Source organism: Enhydra lutris, unplaced genomic scaffold (assembly GCF_002288905.1).
Source record: "Enhydra lutris kenyoni isolate GAN:26980312 unplaced genomic scaffold, ASM228890v2 scaffoldscaffold4, whole genome shotgun sequence".
Lineage (NCBI taxonomy): Eukaryota > Metazoa > Chordata > Mammalia > Carnivora > Mustelidae > Enhydra > Enhydra lutris.
In genome coordinates, this window is record NW_019154088.1 from 30,496,095 (window position 1) to 30,520,502 (window position 24,408).

The window sequence follows — 24,408 nt, forward strand, 5'->3', positions numbered from 1 at the left end:
AGAGGCTCCTATCTACCTACCCGAGGATTTCTGTTAAGGCCCAAACAGATGAGGTATGTGAAAAACGCTTCACAAACATTTGGTTAAACTCCGTAAAACATTTGTACCTGGCTACGAACGAGACTGCATTAACTTGGGTTTCCCCGCTGAAGAAATTAAAAGACGGCTTGTCTCTAGGGAGAGGAAGCCGAGCGTTACTACGTGACGTCATCACCCCACGCCGGCCGCGACGGTTTCCGGGTTGGGCTTAAAGCCGTGTTCCACGCTATGGGGTTTTGGCGGCGTTTGTTGATTTTTGGCTGGGTATCGCTTCGGGGTGGTGGCGGGGCAGGTGTCCCGCGTGGGGGAAGCCGAGTGTTGGTTTGTCGGCGCCAGGTTCGTGGTGCTGCTGGACAGGGGGAGGCGGGAGGGACAGAGACGCTCGGGCGGCAGGGCCGTAGGTGCCCTGGCATAACCTCTTGCGGAGACCTCATCTCAGACCTTAACGGGTCCCCGCCAACTAGGCGGCAGAGTGAGACCCCGGTTGGCTGGATGTCCCCAGTTTCCAAGCAGGCCCCCAGTAGGACCTGGCCGAGGAGTGGCGGAATATGAAACAATTCTTGAACATGGATGTGTGACTTGTGAATTGTTTTATCTGTTAGTTTATTTAGAAAATAGATTAAAGAGAAGTAAACACGTGGAGGATTTAACTCCGTAAAGATACAGTTTACTTATTTTCCATTTTTAATGTCTGCGTATGCTGGCAGGTAACTTTCAGCTTAAACAGTGTATTTCCACGACTGTGATCAATAGTGGTAGGTAGATAGTACAAAAGATAACAAATAGAGATCAAAATTAGCCTAGAAAGGAAGGCCCTCTAACAAACTACGAATTTTTACTTTAAAGGCATGATAATAGAGATGGCTTATTTTAAAACTTTTTTTTTTTTTTTTTTTTAAGTTATCTGGTGCTGACAATGAGACCTTAAAACAAAGAAGAATGCAAATCATGTCCCGAGGACTTCCAAAGCAGAAACCAATAGAAGGTGTAAAGCAAGTTATAGTTGTGGCTTCTGGAAAAGGTGGAGTTGGAAAGTCTACTACAGCAGGTATTATAGGATATAAGATATTCTGATCTCAAGTAGGAATTTATACCAACTGGCAAGTGCACAGCATTAAAATTAATAGTTTTGATTTTTAAAGAGTTATTTGTGAAATTGCTTATAGCTGATTTTGTAGTAACAGGAGTTGGTAGTGATTAGGAAGTTAGATTAGCAGTTTCAAAAAACTAGGTACATAGCCAGATGCTTGACTCCTTAACTGAGGAAAAGGTGGTCAGATTATCCATCAGATCTTCAGTTTACCTAACTGTAAAATAACAATGATAACCTTTTTCATAGGGTGGCTATGTAAATTAGACAAGCTAGCCACTTAGCTCAGAGTGTCTTAGTAAGTGCTCAATATTTGGTTGCTGTTATTTTTTAAACATTTAATAACTTTAATACTAAACTATTTCTGTTCTTTGATGTTCTCTTCCAGTCTATGAATGTACATATAGCTACAAAATTGCAGTGAGACTTTTTAGATTATTAAGACCTTTTTCATTTAACCATAATGTAATTTTCAACATTTATAAAATAAGCATTGATCTAATATTTGAAAAAAAATTTTTTAAACATTTTATTTATTTATTTGACAGAGAGAGAGATCACAAGTAGGCGGAGAGGCAGGCAGAGAGAGAGAGGAGGAAGCAGGCTCCCCATTGAGCAGAGAGCCTGATGCAGGGCTTGATCCTACGACCCTGGGATCATGACCTGAGCCGAAGGCAGAGGCTTTAACCCACTGAGCCACCCAGGCACCCCTGAAAATGTTTGTAAAGGTTTAACATTGTTTTAATTGTTTAAAATACCATCTAATCTTTATATCTTTTCTATTAACAATACTGGAGCAGAAAATTTGTTTTTGGTGGCTCTTTTTAATTGATTGTAGATTTCATGGTGACTGAAATGTTGCTTTCAGATTCATAGGAGAAATGTCACCAGAAAAAGAAGAGTTACCATCCAAGACTAATAACTGGATATTCCCAAAATTTTTCAAAAGAAATTTTTAATTTTTTTTTTAACGATTTATTTATTTGAGAGAGGGCGAGAACAAGCAGATGGAGGGGCAGAGGAAGGAGAGAATATCCTTAAGCAGATTATCTGCTGAGCATGGAGCCTAATGCCAGGCTCTATCCCAGGGCCCTGAGATCATGCCCCAAGCCAAAATCAAGAGCTAACCAACTGAGCTACCCAGATGCCCCAGAATTTCTTATTTCTAAAATGATTATTCTGGTGTAATAATGTAAAAGGGTAATGATTTCCCTTCTTCCGGTCTTACAACACAACTCGTATTATTAATTTGGAGTCATAAACCCCCCACCCCTTTTTTTAAAGATATGCTTATTTTAGAGACAGGTTGAGAGAGAGAGAGAGACAGAGCATGAACAGGAGGGGCAGAGGGAAAGGAGAGAATCTCAAGCAGACTCTTGCACTGAGTGCAAAGCCTGACTCAGGGCTCAACCTCACAACCCCGAGATCAAAATGTGAGTTAAAATCAAGAGCGGGCTGCTTAACTGCCTGCACTACCAGGCGCTCCTGGAGTTATAAAATACTATTATCTTATTGTTGCCTTGTATTTTCAGTCATTAATATAGGAATGGCTGCTAATTCAAGTCTTATCCAGTCGATCTTTTTTTGCAGGTAATTTTTAAAAAATGACTATTTTATTTGTTGATTTTGGTGTAGTTCCAGATTGTCAAGATCTTTTAAATTACAGTTTTGTTTTTTTTTTTTTTTTGTCAGACTATTAACCTAAAGTTGGGGAATATATGTACCTTAAAATTCTTCAATTCCATTGAAATCAATGACATTTTGAAATAAGAAGGGCTAGTACGGAGTTTTGTGACTAAAGATCTTATGCAATCACTTAAAATGCCATTTTTAGTAATTTCCCAGTATAGCAGTTTTATGGTTGTACAACCAGCTACAAATCCAACTATATAGTTTATTAGCCTAATTTTTTTTCTCATTTTTACCTGAAGTAATTGTGGAAGAGTTTTTCAGATGTTTTGAAGAAAATAAGACTTACCAAGTATTATAGTTATAATAGACCTCTAATATTATTATTGTTTGATAGATACTGTATTATTACTTAAGAAAGATTAGTGATTGTTCCAATGCTATAATGCTACACATTTTTACTTTCTTTCCTAAGGTCTACAATCCATCCATTTAATATTTTGTTTTTAAAATTTAGAAGCTTTGGGGCACCTGGGTGGCTCAGTGGATTAAGCTGCTGCCTTCGGCTCAGGTCATGATCTCAGGGTCTTGGGATCGAGTCCCGCATCAGGCTCTCTGCTCAGCAGGGAGCCTGCTTTCCCCCCACCCCCCGCCCCCACCTGACTCTCTGCGTACTTGTGATCTCTCTCTCTCTGTCAAATAAATAAATAAAATCTTAAAAAAATAATAAAATTTAGAAGCTTTTAGTCTTTGGTTCTAGAATCCACCTCTTCTTGTTTTTTGAAAATTCAGAGTACATTTATTTGTTTTCAGTAAAGTGAATTCCTTTGGATGCTGTGTGATTACTTGGACTGGTTAAAGTTGGAAAATATTTTCATGATGATATCCCTAAGTTCTTTGAGTTTTATGCAATATAATTTGTTGGGTCTGTAGGCTAGTACTTGTTTAAAATATTGTTTTTGTTTTTGGTTAGCGGATCATCTATTGCCAAGGAATGTGACAGCATTTAAATAGGAAAATATATGAAAAAATATGCAGCTGTGACAAACAGTAGTATTTCAGTAAATGCCCCTTCCTTGCTTTTTTTCTTTGTTAGCATTAAACCATCTGTCCCAAAGAACTGGCCTTTACTTTTTTTCTAACAGCTCTGTCTGCATATATATACACACATATATATGTTTGAAACTAAATATATGTTCCAAACGATCTCAAAATTTTTCCCATTTGCATATGTATGCTAGAGATTTTTTTCAGTTCTAATGGTGATACATGGTTAATACAAACATGCTCTGATTCCATTGTGTAAATGTGAGAGGATCCTAACAATGAAATGATGTATTCTCTAAAAGTTTCTGCTTAATACTTAGATTATATAACCTGTAATATACCTGAAATTCAGAATTATTTGATAATTTATAAAAATTGATTTGTCAAGTGTCATGTCCTAGTCTAAGTACTTTATATCAGTATTTCATTTAATTCTCACAACAGTTATGAAAGAGGAATTATCCTCATTTTATAGAGGAGGAAAATAAATTTAGGGGTAAAATATCCTACTCAAGGTTATGTAATAGAAGGTGGTAGAAGTAGGATTTGAACCAGGTCTGCCTTGAAAATTTATGCTCTTAACTACTTTAAAGGAAGTAATCTCAGCATCATTAATGACATTGTTCTGTTAAAGGTGGTTGATTCACAGTATGAAAGTCTACTTATTGTTCTTGGAATTTTGTTACCTTGGGATCTCTTCATCTCAGGTGTAACATACCTCTGTTGCTGGGCTCAAGGTGGTTTGGGGACTACTTTCCTTCTTTATGTCTTTGGGATTCACTAGCAACAGGCAGTTTTGGGAACATGTTTTGCTACCTTACCTTTGACCCTCTTTTCTTTCCTTTGCACGGTGGTCCAGCCTTTCATACAGGGGTATTTGTGAGTTAGGTACTTGGAATTCCTGCATTATCAGCATTTATGTTTAAAAGGCAAAGGATTATATACATTTTTATTTGTTAAAAGGTAGATACTTTTTTGGCAAAATGTTTTTGAAAATAATTGAACTATATATATCAGTAACACTGTTTTTTAAAAGCTAAGTAGATTATTTAAACAACATTATAACAGATTATAAAAATGAGTCATTTAAAATGTTAACTGTAGGGCAGACATCTATTGCTTATGTTGGGATGTTACTGTCTTTTTGTCTTTTTTACTTTCTGTGTTCTCTGTGTCTTTTTTATAAGTAAAGGAAATATATTAAAAATTTCTGTGCTTTGGTTATTATGTTGAAATTATTAGAAGGCAAACTGAATTTTAGTAGAAGTAAAGTTACTAAGTTTAATTACTTTCTTGTTTCTTACAGTGAACCTTGCACTTGCACTAGCAGCGAATGATTCGGTAGGTGTTTATTAATGAAAATATTAATTCATTAAAATGTTTTTTAAGAAAATGATAAAGAGCGTAAATGTCATTTATTCTGTCAGGGGCTATATTGTGTAGCTGTAGTCCCTTGCTTTTCTTTAAGGAACTAAGAAGTCTGCCATAAGTACTGAGTACATCTAATGGTAATGATGAAAATGGAAGGGGTCAAAGAATTCAGGCAGCGTTTGGAAGGTAGAGAAGGCAAGGAAATGGATTCTTCCTTAGAGCTTCCAAAAGATAATGTGATTCTGCCAACACCTTAATTTTAGCTCATTGAAACCCATTTTGGACTTCTTTTTTTTTTTTTTTTTTAAGATTTTATTTATTTATTTGACAGAGAGAGATCACAAGTAGACAGAGAGGCAGGCAGAGAGAGAGAGAGAGGGAAGCAGGCTCCCTGCCGAGCAGAGAGCCCGATGCGGGACTCGATCCTAGGACCCTGAGATCATGACCTGAGCCGAAGGCAGCGGCTTAACCCACTGAGCCACCCAGGCGCCCCCCATTTTGGACTTCTGTGATAATTTCTCACAGTAGAAGTAGGAAATAAATACAGGAAATCATTTTTCTTAGTTCTTAAATTTCCAAAGATGTCTTTATTTTGCCTTTGTATTTGATTTGACTTTGATTTGCCTAGATTTAGAATTCCAGGTTCAAAATAATTGCATCTCTGAACCTTGTAAACAACATTCCTTTTTCTTCTGTCATGCTAATGAAATATCTGATGCTAGTCTGATTCATATTGCTCTGTAATAACCTATGTTTTTCCCCTCAAAGCTTTTAGAGTTTTATTTATGTCTTTTAAGTTCAGAAATGTCACAAATATGCATCCACTTGTTGACTTCAAAATTTTTTACCTGGCTGGAAATTAGCCAGGCATTTATCAAGTTTTGAAATTTCTTCCTTGATTACTTTAAGTGGTGTGTTTGTTCTGTCTCCAGAAATCTATTAGATAGATATTAATCCTTTATGCATGTTAATTTTTTTTTAGAAGATTTTATTTATTTATTTAACAGACAGAGATCACAAGTAGGCAGAGAGGCAGGCAGAGAGAGAGGGGGAAGCAGGCTCCCCACTGACTGGAGAGCCTGATGTGGGGCTCGATCCCAGGACCCTAAAATCATGACCTGAGCCGAAGGCAGAGGCTTAACCGACTGAGCCACCCAGGTGCCCCTGCATGTTAATTTTTCTCTCATATTCTCCATATCTGTCTTTTGTTTTATGTTTTGGAAGATATCTTAGACTATTTTCCACATACTTTGTTGGGTTTTAGTTGTTATTTAGCCCTTCTGGTTTTTATTTTTAAATTCCAGAATTGTTTTTTTTCCAGGTTTCCAGAACTCTTTCTTATATTACAAATACTGAGAAACAATGCGTCTGTCATTCATTTGAATATCTCTGAGGATGCTAATTAAAACTAATTCAAAAATTCTTCCTTTTAGTGATCTCTACTTACTTAGCATGGTGGTTTTTTTAATGTGGTCCTCAGACCAGCAGAATCATTATCACCTGGGAACTTGTTGGACATGCAAAATCTTGAGCACATCCTAAACCTAAAGAATCAGAATCTATGAAGGTAGAATTCTGCAGTCTCTTTGTGTGTTTTCTCTACAACCTATTTTTTTTTTTTTTAAGATTTTATTTATTTATTTGTCAGAGAGAGAGAGAGAGGGAGAGAGAGCAAGCACAGGCAGACAGAATGGCAGGCAGAGGCAGAGGGAGAAGCAGGCTCCCTGATGAGCAAGGAGCCCGATGTGGGACTCGATCCCAGGACGCTGGGATCATGACCTGAGCCGAAGGCAGCTGCTTAACCAACTGAGCCACCCAGGCGTCCCCTCTGCAACCTATTTTTAATTTGATTTAATTTAATCTAATTTTTTTTATAGAAGTGGATTCAACTCACAGTGTTATATTAGCTGGAATCTATGATTTAATCAGCCCCCTAGATGATTTTGATGCGTGCTAATGTTTGAGAATTATGGATCTAGAGTTTGTGAAAACTCTTGTCTGCTGATGACATCCTTTTTTGTTTTTTAGTGTGGTTATATTTTTTATTTGGTTTTAAACCATTTTTTCTTTTGTTGTTTCAATGGGAATTTGGAAAGAAGAGAGATAATCATGTGTTTTTAGGCAGCCTTATTGAAGTAAGAGCCAGTAATATATTTTTAAAAATAATTTCTCTTAGGGGACTGAGTTACCCCGGAGAAGAGGCACCATCTTTCTTTTTTTTTTTTTTTTTTTTTTTTAAGATTTTATTTATTTATTTGTCAGGGACAGAGGGAGAGAGAGTGAGCGAGCACAGGCAGACAGAGGCAGAGGGAGAAGCAGGTTCCCTGCCGAGCAAGGAGCCCAATGTGGGACTCAATCCCAGGACACTGGGATCATGACCTGAGCCAAAGGCAGCTGCTTAACCAACTGAGCCACCCAGGCGTCCCAGGCACCATCTTTCTTAAAGAAGGAAGGAGACAGGGAAGAGTCAGTAGAGGGAAAGGTAGATAATTTGTAGATGTGCGGATTTTTTTTTTTTTTTTTTAAGATTTTATTTATTTGACAGAGACACAGCAGGAGAGGGAGCACTAGCAGGGGGAGTGGGAGAGGGAGAAGCAGGCCTCCTGATGAGCAGGCAGCCCTCTGGGGGCTAGGCTCTATCCCAGGACCCTGGGATCATGACCTGAGCCAAAGGTAGATGCCTAATGATTAAGCCATCCAGGCATCCCAGTGTGGGGATCTTTTAAGTTGGTTATCATTTTAGTCAAAGCCTTGAGTCTTGAGTCAGTGTGAAGCAGCTATGTAATAGGGATCAAAGGATAAAAAGAATAGTTAAAAAGGGGTTGATTCCTTCATGTTAAATATTGCTAATCTTTTTTTTTAAAGATGTTTTAAATTTATCTGATAGAGCACACAAGCAGGTGAGCAGCAGGCAGAGGGGAGAGGAAGAAGCTGGCTTTTTGCTGAGCAGAGCCCAACCTGGGGCTTGATCCCAGGACTCTGGGATCATGACCTGACCTGAAGGCAGATGCTTAACTGACTCAGCCACCCAGGTGCCCCAGATATTGCTAGTTTTGATGAGATGGTAGTTCAGAAAAATTTTTTTTGTTTCTGTGTTTTTGTTTTTTTCCTTTTCTCTTCTTTCAGAGAGCAGGGTTGAAGGCAGATTCATCTTTAGTGCTTTATATGTATGACGGAAATTGGCAACAAGAAAGGTAAAGCAGTACCACTTTACCTGGCTCATTTAGTAACCTTTAGTATCCTTAGTGTTTTTAATGTTTGTAAAATCTTCCTTAGGAAGGTCTTTAGTATTCTGTGATCCTAATGAAGGTGTTTTTCGTTGTTCATTTCTTGATTTTTTTTTTAAGCAAAGTTAGTGTTTTTGATTCGGGACTAGCGTGTTTAAACTGTGCTCTGCCAGAGGACAGCTTGCATACAGAAAAGAAGAGCTATATCTGTTCTATATGATTTATATGTATCTGGCATAGTTTTATACTCTTCTATTTCCCAATTTAAGATTTTATTAATATTACACTTACTTGGAGGACATGTTTGGTCCTTAGGGGAAGCTCATGGTTCCTTGCAGCTCTTCTGTTTGCCTGAGTTGATATCGATGGCCAGAATATGTCTCTTTACAGGGTTAAAAACTCCAGTTAGGATGGTGTCTTTGGAGCCTCTCCAGTAATTCATTCCCAGGGAGGCTTAATTCTGTGGAGTTTGAATTATAAAAGGGGTCTCTGATTTTCTTTTCTATAGGCCATTTTTGTTTAAGACCTTGCTAACTTTTACCTCCTTTCTTTTCCATGGGTTGTACTTGCCCTTTTTCAGCATTGGAATAGAAGATCCAGGTCCAGGAAAGGGGTATAGGACCAGGAAGCTATTCATTTTACTTTTGATATTGACCTTAGTAGTCTCTAAACAAGATTGTGTAAACCCCAGGGGTGTGTGTAAGATAGTCCATTGGGATGTAGGAAGGAAATTTTTATTTTCTATTTGTATTAATTTTTATCTTTTAAAATTTATGGTTTTTGTCTATGCTTTATAATTTATACTATGTTAGTATATATAGTATATATGGTAGTTGCAGTGTAATTTATAAACAAATATATTAACATATATTAAGGATATATGCTTAAACATTTTTTACTGATTGGAGTGCATGATCAGAAAATTTCAGATGTCACTAGCCTAGGCAAAAGGAATTTCTGGGCTGGATCAGATGCCCAGGTTATAAAAAGACTACTTTATAGATTGAGGTAAAGGCCTTAATGGGAATAGGGTGTGGCTTTTCCTTTTCCCTTGTCTTTTGTGCTTTCATTTGGGGGATGTAGAAGGTAGTATTGCAGAGCAGAGTTTGAGATCATATGTGCTATGCATCTAAATAATGCATCCAGTGATTTGTTGGAGCTGACTCATGCTTGTTTGTGAGGGCCAGTTGTTAAATTTTCAGGAATTTGGGAACTAGTTGATACCATGTTGTTACCATGAAATAGGCCATTGTGGGAATATTTAAACCATGGAAGTTGGCAAATATTGAAAATCAGAACCCCACCCCATCTTGAGCCATTTGTTAAACATTTCCTGGCACACCACAGATCATATATATTGGCAATCATTTTTTTGATTTTTATTTTTTCAATCTTTTTTATTTTATTTTATTTGTGTGTGTGTGTGTTCCAAAATTCATTGTTTATGCACCTCACCCAGTGCTCCATGCAATACGTGCCCTCCTTAATACACCACCAGGCTCACCCAACCCCACACCCTCCTCCACTCCAAAACCCTCAGTTTGTTTCTCAGAGTCCACAGTCTTTCATGATTCATCTCCCCCTATGATTTTCCAATCATTTTTTTTTTTTTTAAGAGAGGGAGAGAGGGGCAGGGCTTGGGGGGAGGGGCAGAGAGAGAATCTTAAGCAGGCTCCACGCCCAATGCAGAGCCTGATGCAGGGCATGATCTCACAATGCTGAGATCATGACCTGAGCCAAAATCAAGAGTCTGGTGCTTAACTGACTGACCCATCCAGGTGTCGCCTTTTTTCTGTCTTCTTAACCATGTTATGGATCTCATTCTTTTACAGTATAAATTTAATAAACAGTGAGAAGGGCACTGAGACTGGGAGAGGGAAACATAAAGACTACCAGATACCATTGATTAGCTCTGTGAGATTCCTGTCAGTTCAGTTCATTTTAGTCCAACAAATATTTGAGTATAACACTTGTTGCCAGATACCCTGGGAATATAAAGAAAAGTAAATGTGCTGTGGGAGTTCACAGCCTTAGACTACATTCACAAAACAGTGTTGTGTGTGTGTGTATGTGTTTGTTTAGGTGTGTATATATTTCTGTGTATCTGTGTATAGATAAATTCGGTTCAGTAATCATTTGTGAGAAGGTGCTAATTAAGACAACAGTAAGGTTTTATTGTGCTTCATAAGAGTAGACATGTTGTGTACTCTTAAAGGTTTTATAATCCTGTGAACACAAAAGGAAGATAAAAGTCTTAAAATGACGAGCTATATTCAAGGTCAAATATAGTAGTGTATCCTTCTAGGATGAGTAGCTTTTCTTCCTGAGAAAAGTGATCTTTTTTTTTTTTTTTTTCATAGAGCATTTTCATGCACATAATTGTATTTAGTTCTCACAGAAACCTGTAATGCAATGTCATAGTATTTATCAGTTTTACAGTCTTTATTGATTCTGCCTTATCCTTGCCACATTTCATCAGTCAGCAAATACCCTTGTTTCTATCCCTGCGATGTTTTTCCAATATGTATTTTTCTATTGTCATTATTCCCACTCTAACTAAGACTCACATTACTGTTTGGCTCTTTTATTCATTTTATACTTCAGTTTTTGAGTGCCTCTTCTATCCTAAGCACTTTGTTTGGAGGATACAGAAAGGAACGAGACACATGGTCCCTGCCTTTGAGGAACTCAGACTAGAAGACCACTGCAGTGGTCCAATCTATTACCTGCTTATGCTCAAATCCATTCAGTACATAATGCCTAATTACTCTTACTAAAGCATTATTGGAATTGCATCACTCCTGCTTAGTGTCACTACTGAATGCCTTTGCTCAAGATCTTCAACGATCTGGCTTCCATCTGCCTTCATAGGTTTGTGTTCAGCCTATCATCTAAATGGTCTTTGTGCTCTGGCCAATCTGGGTTACTCGAAGTTTCTTGCCAATTTGGGCTTGGATGTACTATGTTCTTGCTGAAATGGAGTATTTTCTTCACCTTTCTTCAGCTTACATGCCCTGTCTTCCAGACTACCATTTATGGCTGTGCTGGATATATCATGCATAAGGGTACTTGTCAAGGAGGTTGAGTATGATAGAAATCCAGACTACCCTCTTCTTGTACAACTGTAGGCTGCATTTTGTTTTGTTTTGTTCTGTTTTATTTATTTATTTATTTATTAAGTAAGCTCTAGACCTAGCTTGGGACTTGAACTCACAACCCATTAAGAGTCACATGTTATACCTACTGAACCAGCCAGGCACCCCTGCAGGCTGCATTCTGATTCACACAGAGGTACTGTATGAGCCAGCTTTGCCCTGAGGGGCAGCTTAGTGAAGTGCTCCCTAAATTCCTTTCTTTCTCTGTCTTGGGAAATCCAGTAGCACTATTTATTTGTATGATTATTGTTCCCATGCAACCATTCTGGTAATTTTTGTAATGACAAATGATATAACTAACATTTATTGAGTCAAGCATTTTCCCTCATGACAGATTCTTAACTCATTTATGTTTCATAGCAACCATATGGGAATAGATACTATTATGATCCCTTTTGTAGCTAGAAAGCAGAAGTATTTGGAGGTTGAGTATTTTGCCCAGGGTCACTGAAGAAGTAAATGGCAGAGCCAAGATTTGAATGCTAACCTAGATCCTGTGCTCTTAACCTACTTGCTCAACTGCTCCTACCTTAGGTAGATTTTTATAGTTAAAGATTGTGTTGTCTTCATCCTTGGCTATCCTTAGCAACTAGCACAGTGCTTTATGATTTTGGAAATGCACAATAAATGTTTGCTGCACGGATGAATTAAGTATATAGAATGGTTTCATAGTATGTCAAGTGCCAAGTTTTGTTTTGTTTTGTTTTTTGAGGTGGTGTGGGACGAGAGGACTTTTTATGGCTTAGTGGGCTATTCACTGTTTTTTTCTTGCTTCTTAAAACATGGTGCATTCTATGATTCCACTTAGCCCTCTTCTCATTTTATACTCTGTATCTGCTAATCTCATTTTTTCAAATCCCTGCTCCAGTTACTACTGATGTGTCCTTGGTTCCAAATTTGTTAACCAGCCAGGATCTCTCTCCTGGGTACCAGACCTGTCTGTCTAGTTGTCTCTGTAGACATTACTGGAATGGCATCCAAGCTCAGTGTATGTAAAACCAAACCCTTTTTCCCTATAACTTTCTTTGTCCTATGGGATTATTTGGTTCCTGCCCACCTTCAAATTGGTCACCCATTCCTGCTGCTTCTACCACTTAAAATTCTGTATATTGTGTCCTCTCCTTTCATTCTTTAATGCTGCTGCTTTATTCAGACTCTTAACTGTGTATCTTCCATGAGGTGATCCCTGCTGTCTATTTCTTTGCTATGATGTTTTGAGGAAAGGACTAACACTTAACCATATTATTTTAGAAGAGTTTACTTGTTTATCTCCTATGTTAATCTGTTAATATGCTAACCTTTTAGGGTCAATAGTTTTGGTTTTATTCCTCTTTTTTTAAAATCCTCAGTGCTTAGTCCAGTGATGATATATAGTAGATTTTTGGTAAATGTTGGTAATGACTGTGGGACATATTAAATGAAGAGTGGTTGTGAATATATATACACACATACATATATATTTCATTTCTATGGCAAATTCTAACTGTTGAATAAGTTGTTCACTGCTAAATTATGCTCTTTTTTCCTGAGGAAATGAAATAATTAAAATTTAAATGGGATAATGTATGTGAAGAGCTTAGCACACCGGCTGATACATAGTAAGTTCTAAATCACTTTTTGATATGGGTGGCTAAATAAAAGCTTTTTGTAAGTAGTATTTCAAAGTAAAAGCTGATACATGTTTTACTTACTTGACTGTTTTCGCAAAACTTATTTTAGGTTTTTACTTATTTTCCATTGCTAGAATGAATCATTAATTAGAATTTTAATTGAACTTAAAGATGGAAAATGAAGCAGTATTATCTTCAAAGAGTTTGGGTCTTTTTGTTTTTTTTTTTTCCCATTGATGTTTATCTTAAAATATTTTTTTCCCATGATCTCATAATGTCTTTACACTTAATCTTTCCAGACATACTTCTCTTCTTCACAAATTATCACTAATGGTTCTTTAAATGTAATTAAGATTATCTTAAGCCTGTGGAGTTTTGTGATCATGTTATGAAAAATGAGGAAGTTTTAGTTCAAGATTTACTTCAAGATTTAGTTTTGGTTTTTGAAAAGTTCAGCGATCTTGGAATATGTCATGTACCACCACTTAAAACACTGTAATTTTCTTCATTAATAGTTACATGTATAGTAGTTAATAAGTTATGTGTATAGCTTTTTGGTATACAGAACTGGGCTTGATGCTGGTTCTGCCTCTTGGAAGCTGTATGACTTTGGCCTGTACCTATCTCCTAAGGTTTTAAGTATTAAAGGAGGTAATGTATATAAAGCATGAAGCACCGTGTTTGGCACATAATAAATGCTAATAAGAGCTATACTTATTAGCTATTGTAGTACTCCACATGCCAACCTGGACATTTTTTTTTTTTTTTAAGATTTTATTTATTTATTTGAGAGAGAGAGCATGAGAAGGGGGAGGGTCAGAGGGAGAAGCAGACTCCCTGCGATGGGGGAACTCGATCCTGGGACTCCAGGATCATGACCTGAGGCAAAGGCAGTCGCTTAACCAACTGACCCACCCAGGTGCCCTTGGACATGTTATTATAATCTGAATTATTAGTTATGATGTGAATTTGGATTAAATATGTATGAAACTGTGTTTCTCACAATTACCTATGTGAAATCCTGATGTATAGTACTTAGTTCAAGTTTGTAAGGTTGGGGCTCATCTTTTCTTTAATGCCAGTGTTGTGAGGGGATTGCACTATTTTCAAATTGACCTCTTCTTAATGTTGTTTTTTTTTTTTTTTTAATTATTGTTTTGTGGTATATGTAACATACATTTCTTATAAAAATATTTTGTTTCAATATTATGGTTAGCTATTTTGGAGAAAGGGTACACTATTACTGTTTGAAGTATAATAACTTTAAAGTTAAAGGGGAACTGGGGCAAAAGATCCAGAAGGAACATTTGCAAAACTGTAATTTTTTTCTTTTTGTTCTTCAGTTCACAGGTAATTCTTGGTAAGAACTGTGATTTATAAGTGCATTTGAATTCATAAATTTTGACTTTTACCAAGGAGAAAAAGTCTCCAAAAATATATTTGCAATTAGAGCAAAAGTCTTTACTAAAACTAAGATTTCTTTTGGTATAAATGGAACTATTTGTAATAATTGATGACTTTTCTTGCAAATATTTGATAATTGTGATATGTACACATATTCATACATGGGGGATTATCACTTTATAATCAGTGAAAAAAATAGATTTTTAATGAATTACTTTTTCTTATTCCTTCATATATAGATTTGTTCTTTCATTCATTCATTCATTCATTCATCAACCATCCATTTGAAGGCCTATTATCTAGGTGCTCTGCTTAGCGTGGGAATACAGAATTGAAAAAACCCTGTGTCTGTCCTCATCTTAGTTAATTTACAGCCTGAGTGACTGGGGGATTGTCATTTCCATTCAGAGCAGGGATCTCTGTATGACTTGATGATTCTTGTTTCCTGTCTTTTTTCTTTCCCATTTACCACAGATGGCTTTTTCTGCTCTTTAGCCTTCTATACTGTTCCAGTTTCTTCGCTCCCATTCCACGTGACTTTTCATTGGTAATGTATTTACTGTTTTCTTCCTCTATCTAGTATATTTTTATTCATCATGATCTTCATCTCTTTCTGCCTCAGAGAAAGAGATATCACACCTGGTATCTTTATATGGACTCTTCATCCTTCACTTCCTACCTTTTCTAAGACTTTGATTCATTAATTCCTTCTGGTTATCTTCAGTTTCTCTTTACTGATTCTTTCCTTTTGATCTGTTGATCTACTCATTTTACTCATACACCCCCAAAAATGTAAATGTGCATTTTTTGCGTTAGTGAATAAAACAGCAGATTGTCTTTACCTCGTTTCCCTCAAGCTTCTGCCCTCTGTTACTTTCCCATTATAGGCATACTCAGACTGGAGAGAGTAATCTATACTGGCTATGTCAGTTTACCTGATTCCCATTTATTTCGCTACTTCCATAATTTGACTTATCACCATACAACTGAATTTCCTCTCCTAGTTACCAATTATCTGCCAAGTGTATTTGTTCCCTTTCTCTTGATTCTGCTTGATTTCCTGCTGCATGTGATACTGCTGACACCTTAAGAGAATTTGTTTGGCTTTCACAACAACCTTCTGTCTTAATTCTTCCCCCTTTCTCTGACTCTTTCAATTTCCTCTCTAACTTTTCATATTATTGCATTTCCATAACTTCTGATTTTTGTCCCTCATACGTGCACGTCCTCCTTTGTTTTCATATACTGCTTCTTCAGTGTCTATGTCTTTTTTAAAATCCTTATTTTCAGTAGTTTACTCAAGATCTCCATATGGTGTTTTACAGATTATGTCAGATATATTTATTTATTTGTTTATTCTCCAAGATTCAAATTAACAAATAGTATAGTATTAGTTTTAGGAGTAGAATTTAGATTCATCACTTACATATAACACCCAGTGCTCATCACAACAAGTGCCCTCCACATCACCCAGTTACCCCATTTCACCATTCACTTGCCCTCTAGCAACACTCAGTTTGTTCTCTAGTTAAGAGTCTCTTGTGGTTTGCCTCCCTCTCTGTTTTTATCTTATTTTTCCTCTCCTTCCCCTATGTTCATCTGTTCTTTGTTTTTTAAACTCCACATGAGTGGAATCATACGGTATTTTTCTTTTTCTGACTGGCTTATTTCACTTAGCATAATACACACTGGTTCTGTCCATGGTGTTGCAAATGGCAAGATTTCATTCTTTTTCGATGGCTGAGTCATATTCCTGTGTGTGTGTGTGTGTGTGTGTGTGTGTGTGTGTGTGTGTGTGTTTATACACATCTTCTTTATGCATTCACCAGCCAATGGATATTTGGGCTCTCTCCATACTTTGGCTATTGTTGATAGTGCTGCTGTAAACATTGGGGTGCATGTGCCCCTTTGAATCAGTATTTTTGTATCCTTTGGATAAATACCTAGTAGTACAATTGCTGAATTGTAGGGTAGTTTTCTTTTTTTTTTTTTTTAAGATTTTAAAGATTGTATTTATTTATTTATTTATTTATTTGAGAGAGACAGAGAGAGAGAGCGTGAGAGGGGGAAGGTCAGAGGGAGGAGCAGAACTCGCTGCGAAGCACGGAGCCCGATGCAGGACTTGATCCTGGGACTCCAGGATCATGACCCGAGGTGAAGGCAGTCCCTTAACCAACTGAGCCACCCAGGCACCCTGTCTTTTTAACTTTTTAAGGAACCTCCATACTATTTTCCAGAGTGGCTGTACCAGCACTGTATCAGCTCTACCAGCTGTACCACCAACAGTGTAAGAGGGTTCCCCTTTCTCTGCATCCTTGCCAATATCTCATTTCCTGTGTTGTTAATTTTAGCCATTCTGCAGATATGTTAGATTTAAATGATTGAAATGGAACCTCTTTCTCTGCAAACCTCTGTTCCTGTATTCCTTAATAATTCACTTATATGTTACTATCACCCATTTCAGTTACCTATTGTTATGAAACAAGCTACCCTAAAGTGTGTGACATCAAGCAACAGCTGTTATGTTCACAGATTCTGTGAGACAGGAATTTGGACAGGACATAGCAGGGATGGCTTGTCTTTGTTCTACAATGTTTGAGGCTTCACCAGGGAAGACTCAAAAGGCTCGATCTGGAAGCTCTTCACTCACATCCTTAACTCTTGGATTTGAAGACTGAGTTTAGCTGGGATAGTTGATTGGAGTTCATTTCCATGTTACATGAGTTTCCTTGTACATGGAGGCCTTAGTGTAATAGTTTGACTTCTTAAATAGTGGCTCAGGGCTCCAAGTTTGTGTCCCAGGGAATAGGGAAGCTGTATGGTCTTCTTTGACCTAGGCTTGATAGTCAGCCTAAGTTCTGGATTGAAGTAGTCCTCCCCAGATTCAGGAAGAGGAAACATAAACCAAACTTCCTGGGAGGGGTATCAAAAAAATACGTGTCCATGTTTTAAAATTACCATACCAAATCTGCTCATATCTTACTTAGAAACCTTGATATTATCCTTGTGTTTCATTTCTCTAATCCCACTTTTCTTTTGTATATCAGCCACTAAGTACTGGCCTTTTTAATTTGAGAAATACCTGCTTTTCTCCATTATCATGAACCTTGGTAAGAATTTGATCACATTTCATTTAAGAGTTTTTTGTAACCTCTTATTTGATCTACATAATCTCTCTCACCTTGAATTAAATAATTCCTCATATTGATTGTAGGATAGTTCTTACTACATACAGGTCTCTGTCCGAATTGCATAGCTTAGCTCTTAAAGGTTGGCTCTACCTAAATTTCCAGTGTGTGCTTGACTTTGTGTTAACTGGTCCTTTGAATTGAATGTCTTCCTTCCTTGCCCACTTCCTTTCATCCTTCGGGTCTTGTGTTGGCTGTTCCTTCCTATGTGAAGTCTTCTTAGAGGCTTCAAATAATGTCACTTCTTCCATTATTTGTTCATATATTTATCTTCTGCCATTAGGGTGACTGTAGCTTCCATGAGGCCAGGGACTGTATCTTAAATCATCCGCCACTATTGCCAGGCCCATCATTACATACTTGGTAAATGCTTGCTAGGTTGATTGGAAACAGATTATACTTTGGTGGAATTCTCCAAAGGTTTGAGTTACTGGGCTTTATTAAATGTCTGTTAAAGTTTTTAAATAAGGGAGTTTATATTCTCTACTTCAACAATTTTATTTCATTTAAAACATATACAACAAAACCCAAAAAGACCTATTTGAAATATTATTCTTGTGTGCCAGAAAATTTAGGGAAGTGGGCAAGTATTAGATTTAAAACAATCTTTGATAAGATTCAAAGCTAGAAGGATAAAGCTGAGATCAGAATAGTATTGTTTTCAGTAGTGGCATTTTTAAGCTCTAATTTTGGCCTTGAAATATTCCACATTACAGATTTTGTTCCATCCTATTTCTCTTTTGTCAGAAACATGTGAGAGTTCACTTTTGGCAGTTGCACTCTGTGAAAGGGCTAGGGTCAGCACTGCTATGCAGAAATAGGTCACTGAGTGTTCAGATGAAAGGGGGAAAAACTTTTAAAGAGTCTTTATGTATTGTTGGTGTAATAAGACTAAATAATTATAAGCTTGAACCTCTCGCCATATTCTTGCTTCCTCCTTTGCCTCTCAAGTGCTTTGCCAAATTAACCACATCAACCAATTTTATAGAAAATGGATTGCTGTTTTCAGTAGTTCTTTAGCTATTATTCTTAAGAAGCTTCTTCAGAAAGTCTCTCTCTTTTTGTCTTCCAAAAGGACATAAGTCTCCTTTGTACTTCCATAAAAATCTTAAATGGTCACTTAAAGAGAGCAGACAGTATGTTCTACTTCCGTGATTGATAAAGTGTAACTGCCTATTTTTCAGCTGAGTTGGAGGGAAGAACTCTATCCTACTGTAGCTTTAAAAGTTGATTTTATTACTGTCAAGACAGATAATAAGCTAGGATTTTCTAAGAGCAATAAATGACAAAGTTGGTTTATGCCTGTGGCTTTTAAACAATATAACATTCTTAAATTAAAGTGGGACTGGAGTAGTCTTTAAAAGCAGTCTCCCTGCATGGGTTGTTCTCTGTTTAAATTTTTCCTGAATAGAATAAGACACACAAGTTTTCTTCAAACTCTGGAGCAGAGTTTGCTCTGAAATCTGCTGGAATGTTATCTGGAGTGTGATGGGGCTCTTTGCCAGTCACCATGGAAACTGATCAGGCTCTATCTAGTTCTATCCTTTGAGCTATTTGGGGTGGCTTAAATAAAAGATGACCAACATATCTAATCCTGTTCTTCACTTATATGTTTTCTTCAAAAATAATTAAAAATACAGCTTACTTAAGAGAGAATAGGAGAGCTGTATCATTTCTATTAGGTTATTTAAAATATTCTATGCATTTGAAGATACTCTGGCCAAGAAACATGAATGAAAATTTTCATATTGGTGTATTATTTGTTGGCCTTTGTGCTTATATATGCAACAGAATAACAAATGCTAAATTTCCATTTACCTGCTTAGTGATGGAGGGGAACTTGTTATAGAAATTAAGGTATGGGTATTATTTTATCATACCATTGCCAAGTGAAATGGGGTTTAAGTGCTGATGGTGGAGACATAAAAGTTAAAAGCATCTGTGAGCAATTAAGATAATTAAATATTCAGATATTATAGACATTTAGTAGTACATCTTCCAAAATGACCAGTCTATCTAAAGTTAGGGAGAGGTTTATGTTTATGGTAATGTTTAGAAATTTGAACCTAGTCTCTCTTATTTCCTTAGTGGGGAATTGGTGAACAGAAGGGGAAGAGCTGGGCTGAAGCTGTCTGAGGAGTTGACTGGTGCTGATAGAATAGTCTTTTTTTTTTTTTTTTTAATTAGTTAATTTTAAAAATTGAGGTGAAATTCACATTGACCAAGGGTTTTGTGTTATGGGACACACTGATTGCATTTTTCCATTTTTAAGGGTTTGTTCCATTTTCAAGGGCTGACTGATTAAAAAGGTATAATGGGATATTGGGTGATTGAGGGTTCCTCTTGGTTATTTCAAATAACATGATTTCCTTTAATGTATAATAGTGTCTATTTATATGAAATGAAAATGAAGGGTCTAATACTTGGTGCTTTGACAAATAAGGAGACTTATATTTGTTAAAGTATTTACTGAATATTTACCATTGGCTGGGCACTTTTCTGGGTCCTGGAGATATAGTGGTAAAAAAGTCTAAGTTTCTGTTCTTAAGGAGTTTATATTCTAGTACAGGAGGTATAATAGATAAACATATACTTTTAGGTAGTCATAAGAGTTATGAAAGATTGTAAAGCAGTGTAGGGAGATAGTAATGGAAGGTGGTCTTTTAGAGGGGGTTGTCAGGAAGGGGCTCTCTGAACACATTTGAACAGAAATCTCACTGAATTGAGAAACTGGGCCACAGGAAAGGCAAAAGCCCTGAGGTTGGTTCAACTTAGCTTATTTTAAAGAACAGCATGAAAATCTGTGTGGTTAGTTAGAGTGGACTCAGGGAGATATAGGCAGGGACTTGTTAGGCAAACCCTTAGGAGCTTTGGTGGAAATCCGGATTTTTTTCTGAGTATGATCTGGTAGATTTTTGACCAGGGCAGTGATATGATTTAACTTACTCCTTAAAAGGATGTGGTTTTATTTTAGAGTATAGATATAAGGGAATAAGAATAGAAGCAGGGAGATTTGACTAATACCTAATGCAGTAGTTTAAGCTGAAGATGATAGCTTGGACTGTGATCTACGTTGGTGGTAAAGATGTAGTGGTAAGTGTTCAGGTTCTAAAATTTTGTTGAAGATAGAGACAGGAGGACTTGGTGATAAATTGGATGTGGATGATTAAGGAAATAGATGGTTTCTTGTTACTTTCTTTTTTTGATACAGCAAAATGATTTACATAATTTAATATTTTAACCATATTTATATATATAGTCTAGTGACATTATGTGCATTCACACTATTATACAACCATTAGCACTATCCATCCCCAGAACTATTTCATCATCCCAAACTGAAATTCTGTATCTGTTAAATAATGAGTACCTATTTCCTCCACTCCCAGCCTATGGCAGCTGGCATTCTACTTTTGTTCTCTATGAATTTGGCTACTCTAGGTACTCATGTAGCAGAATCATAACGGTATTTGTCCTTTTGTGTCTGCTTCTTTCACTTAGCATAATGTTTTCAAGATTTATCTATGTTGTAGCATGTATCTGCATTTCATTTCTTTTTAGCTTTCTTGATTTTGGTTTAAGCAACTGTGAGAGAGTTTAAAAAATTGATATTTTTCAAAAATATTCTAATTGGTATAGCACATTGGTTTTAAGTGGTTGTCTGTTTGTTAGTTTATTAGCCAATTCCCTTCCTTTCTTTGTCTTAAAATAGTGGTAAGCTTTGGTATTTTAGGAGTTCTCTGAGAAATTAAAAAATTGTGGCAAGATGACTTGGGTATTGACAAGAATGGTTATTTCCAAAAACTACATAGCATAGTAATTTTATCATGGTAGAGACAGTTGAAAATTAATAGATGCTAATGATAATAGGATAGAGGGGGCTTGTTTATGAATGGAGCATTTTAGTGAGCAAACACCAGCTGTGCACCACTAAAGGTGGCATTCATCCAGGGGAAAGACATTTTGAGGAAAATTTGTGTACTTTTTTTTTTCCGAAACAGCAGAGAGGCTTTTTAGTTAGATTGCTGGTCTCTTTTCTTTTCCAAAGGATTAAGTTTCAAAAGAAGGATCAGACCACTCTGGTGGGGTGAGATGGGGTGGAGGACATATTTGGAATAAGAAGGATGTTTGCAACATAGTGGGTAGAACTTTCCCTAGGCACTGTGGTTCTTAGGCATTTGACCAAGTACTTAAGAGCCAAATCTTAATATTACTTGTTTTTCTTCATTTAATGAGAATTGCTCAGCTTAATTAGCTCTCAGTTTTGTTCCTCTCAGTGGTCACACTGCAGAGCTTGTGAATATCAATTCTTTTAAAAGAATTTTCCCCATTATAAATAATACATGTTTTGAGCATCAAATCTTTACAAAAGTAGTCTGATGGTAGAAATTGTTTTTATAATGGAGAAAGAAGGGGTTGATTTCATGTTACCAAAGGGTGTTATAAGTAATCAAAAGAAAAAGGAAAATTTGAGAATCTAGAGAGTCTATCAAATGTCATTTTTAAAAGAGGAAATTGAAGTCAGGAAAGAACAGATTTGCTTGGAAACAAGCCCTATAAATGGAACTTGAGTAGCTAACATCTGCCTTCGACAAAAATCCCCTGCAAAGCTGTGACTTCTTGTAGTCCTTGAGTTAGGACTTTGATATTTTCATATTTGCCATGGAAATGATTGTGATAATATAAATGATGTTTTATTTTTATACATGATTAAATAGGGAAGATGGAAGCCAGCTGTTGTTGAAGTGCGTGTCTTATGAAACATTGGAGGGTACATGACATAGGCAGTACTAAATCAAAGGTGGCAGAGAGGGGATTGCTGAGGCTCATGGAGCAGGGGTGGGACAGATAACTTATCTTGGTGACTCTTGGTTTTGGCTCTGGCAGAGTTGGATAGGTTAGCTAATTACATTACATGGCCTGTGGTTTTATGACTCAGTTTGTGAAACTGGAGAACCCAACGCATTCTTTTACAGTGTGTTTATTAAATATCTGCTGTATGTCTGACACCAAGGTAGGAATTTTGGATAGAGTGGTGGATAAGACAGTCCAGCTTGTTTATTTACATCTGTAATAAGTGCTGCAAAGAGAAATCCCATCGTTGTGGGGCATTTAACAGAATACTGATCCTAATCTAAGGGTTGAGGGAGGACTTCCCAGAGGGATTAATGATACCTGCTTTCCTGCAACCTCCACTACTCTCTGTCACATTACTCTGTTTCACTTTTTTCAAGGTCTTATTTATCTTTTCTGTCCATGTCTCCACTTCCTCCCTTTCCATGCAGTTGGAATGAAAACTCCTGGGACAAGGGCCTTTATGCCAGGAAACCATGGTCGAAAGAAGCATGGGTGGGGTGGTGGTATGAAGGAACTGAAAGAAGGCCAGTGAGGTAGTCAGTGTGAGTCATTGTGAGAGGGAAAGTAGTAACCTTAGCGATGGTGTCAAGAATTTTAGAATATATCATACTGGTAATGGGAAGCAATTTTAGACAGTGGGTAGACATGATCAGATTTACTTAAAAATTACATTACTGCCACATGGTGAATGGAAGGAATATTTGAGTGGGTGCAGAAGACCAATTTAAGCTATTACACCAACCTAAGCAGGAGAGCATAGTGAGGTCTTAGATGAGGGTGTTGGTAGAGGAAATGGAAGAGGAGTTTTGGTAGGTCTTTTTGATGGACTGGATATAGGAGAGGAGAGGAAGGACTCAGCAATGACCTCCATTCCAGGTTTCTTGATTGTACAACTGAATTGATATCAGATACATTTTCCCAATGCATTCGAAAAATACTTATTTTCAGATTTGGTATACAGTAGAATTGCCCTGATTGCAAAAACTCAGTAATGTGTTGACCTTTCCAGTCAACTTTTGGTCAGGATAGAAGAGTACAGTACTTTTTAGTCTATTTTGTTTTACCTGCTAATAAGTAATCTGTATCCTTGCTTGAGGTTTGTTAATTTTTATAATTGGAGTCCTACCACTTTTAAGAATTTTTTTGATTTGCTTTTTATTTTGATGTAGTCCCAATAGTTTGTTTTTGCTTTTGTTTCCCATGCTTCTGGGACCTATCTAGAAAAAAGTTGCATGACTGATACCAGAAAATTACTGCCTATACTTTCTTCTAGGATTTTTGTGGTTTCAGGTCTCATCTTTAGATCCTTAATCCATTTTGAGTTTATTTTTGTGTATGGTAAAAGAGGGTGGTCCAGTTTCATTCTTTTGGATGTAGCTGTCTTGTTTTTCCAGCACCATTTGTTGAAGAGACTGTCTTTTTCTCATTTCATATTCTTGGCTCTTTTATCGAAGATTAATTGGCTATATATCATGAGTTTGTTTCTGGGCTTTATATCCTGTTGCATTGATATATGTATCTGTTTTTGTGCCAGTATCATACTGTTTTGATTACTACAGCTTTGAAGTATAACTTGAAATCTGGAATTGTGATACCTCCAGCTTTCTTTTTCTTTTTCAAGATTGTTTTGGCTATTTGGGGTCTTTTGTGATTCCATACAAATTTTGGGATTACTTGTTCTAGTTCTGTGAAAAATGCTGTTGGTATTTTGACAGGGATTGCATTAAATCTGTGGATTGCTTTGAGTAGTATGGACATTGTAACAGTATTATTCTCATTCTATATTCTGTA

At 36.7% G+C, this 24,408-nt stretch overlaps 1 protein-coding gene across 2 annotated transcripts in view; it reads left to right on the forward strand.

Moving 5' to 3' along the window:
* The first annotated feature begins 267 nt into the window (after positions 1-267).
* Positions 268-24,408, forward strand: part of LOC111161066 (nucleotide binding protein like) — a 208,760-nt gene continuing 184,619 nt past the window's right edge. For both annotated transcript variants that reach the window (XM_022524535.1, XM_022524545.1), the window contains exons 1-3: positions 268-375; positions 940-1,087; positions 5,112-5,146. In XM_022524535.1, the coding sequence (XP_022380243.1) occupies positions 268-375; positions 940-1,087; positions 5,112-5,146 (291 nt within the window). The remainder of the gene's footprint in view (positions 376-939; positions 1,088-5,111; positions 5,147-24,408) is intronic.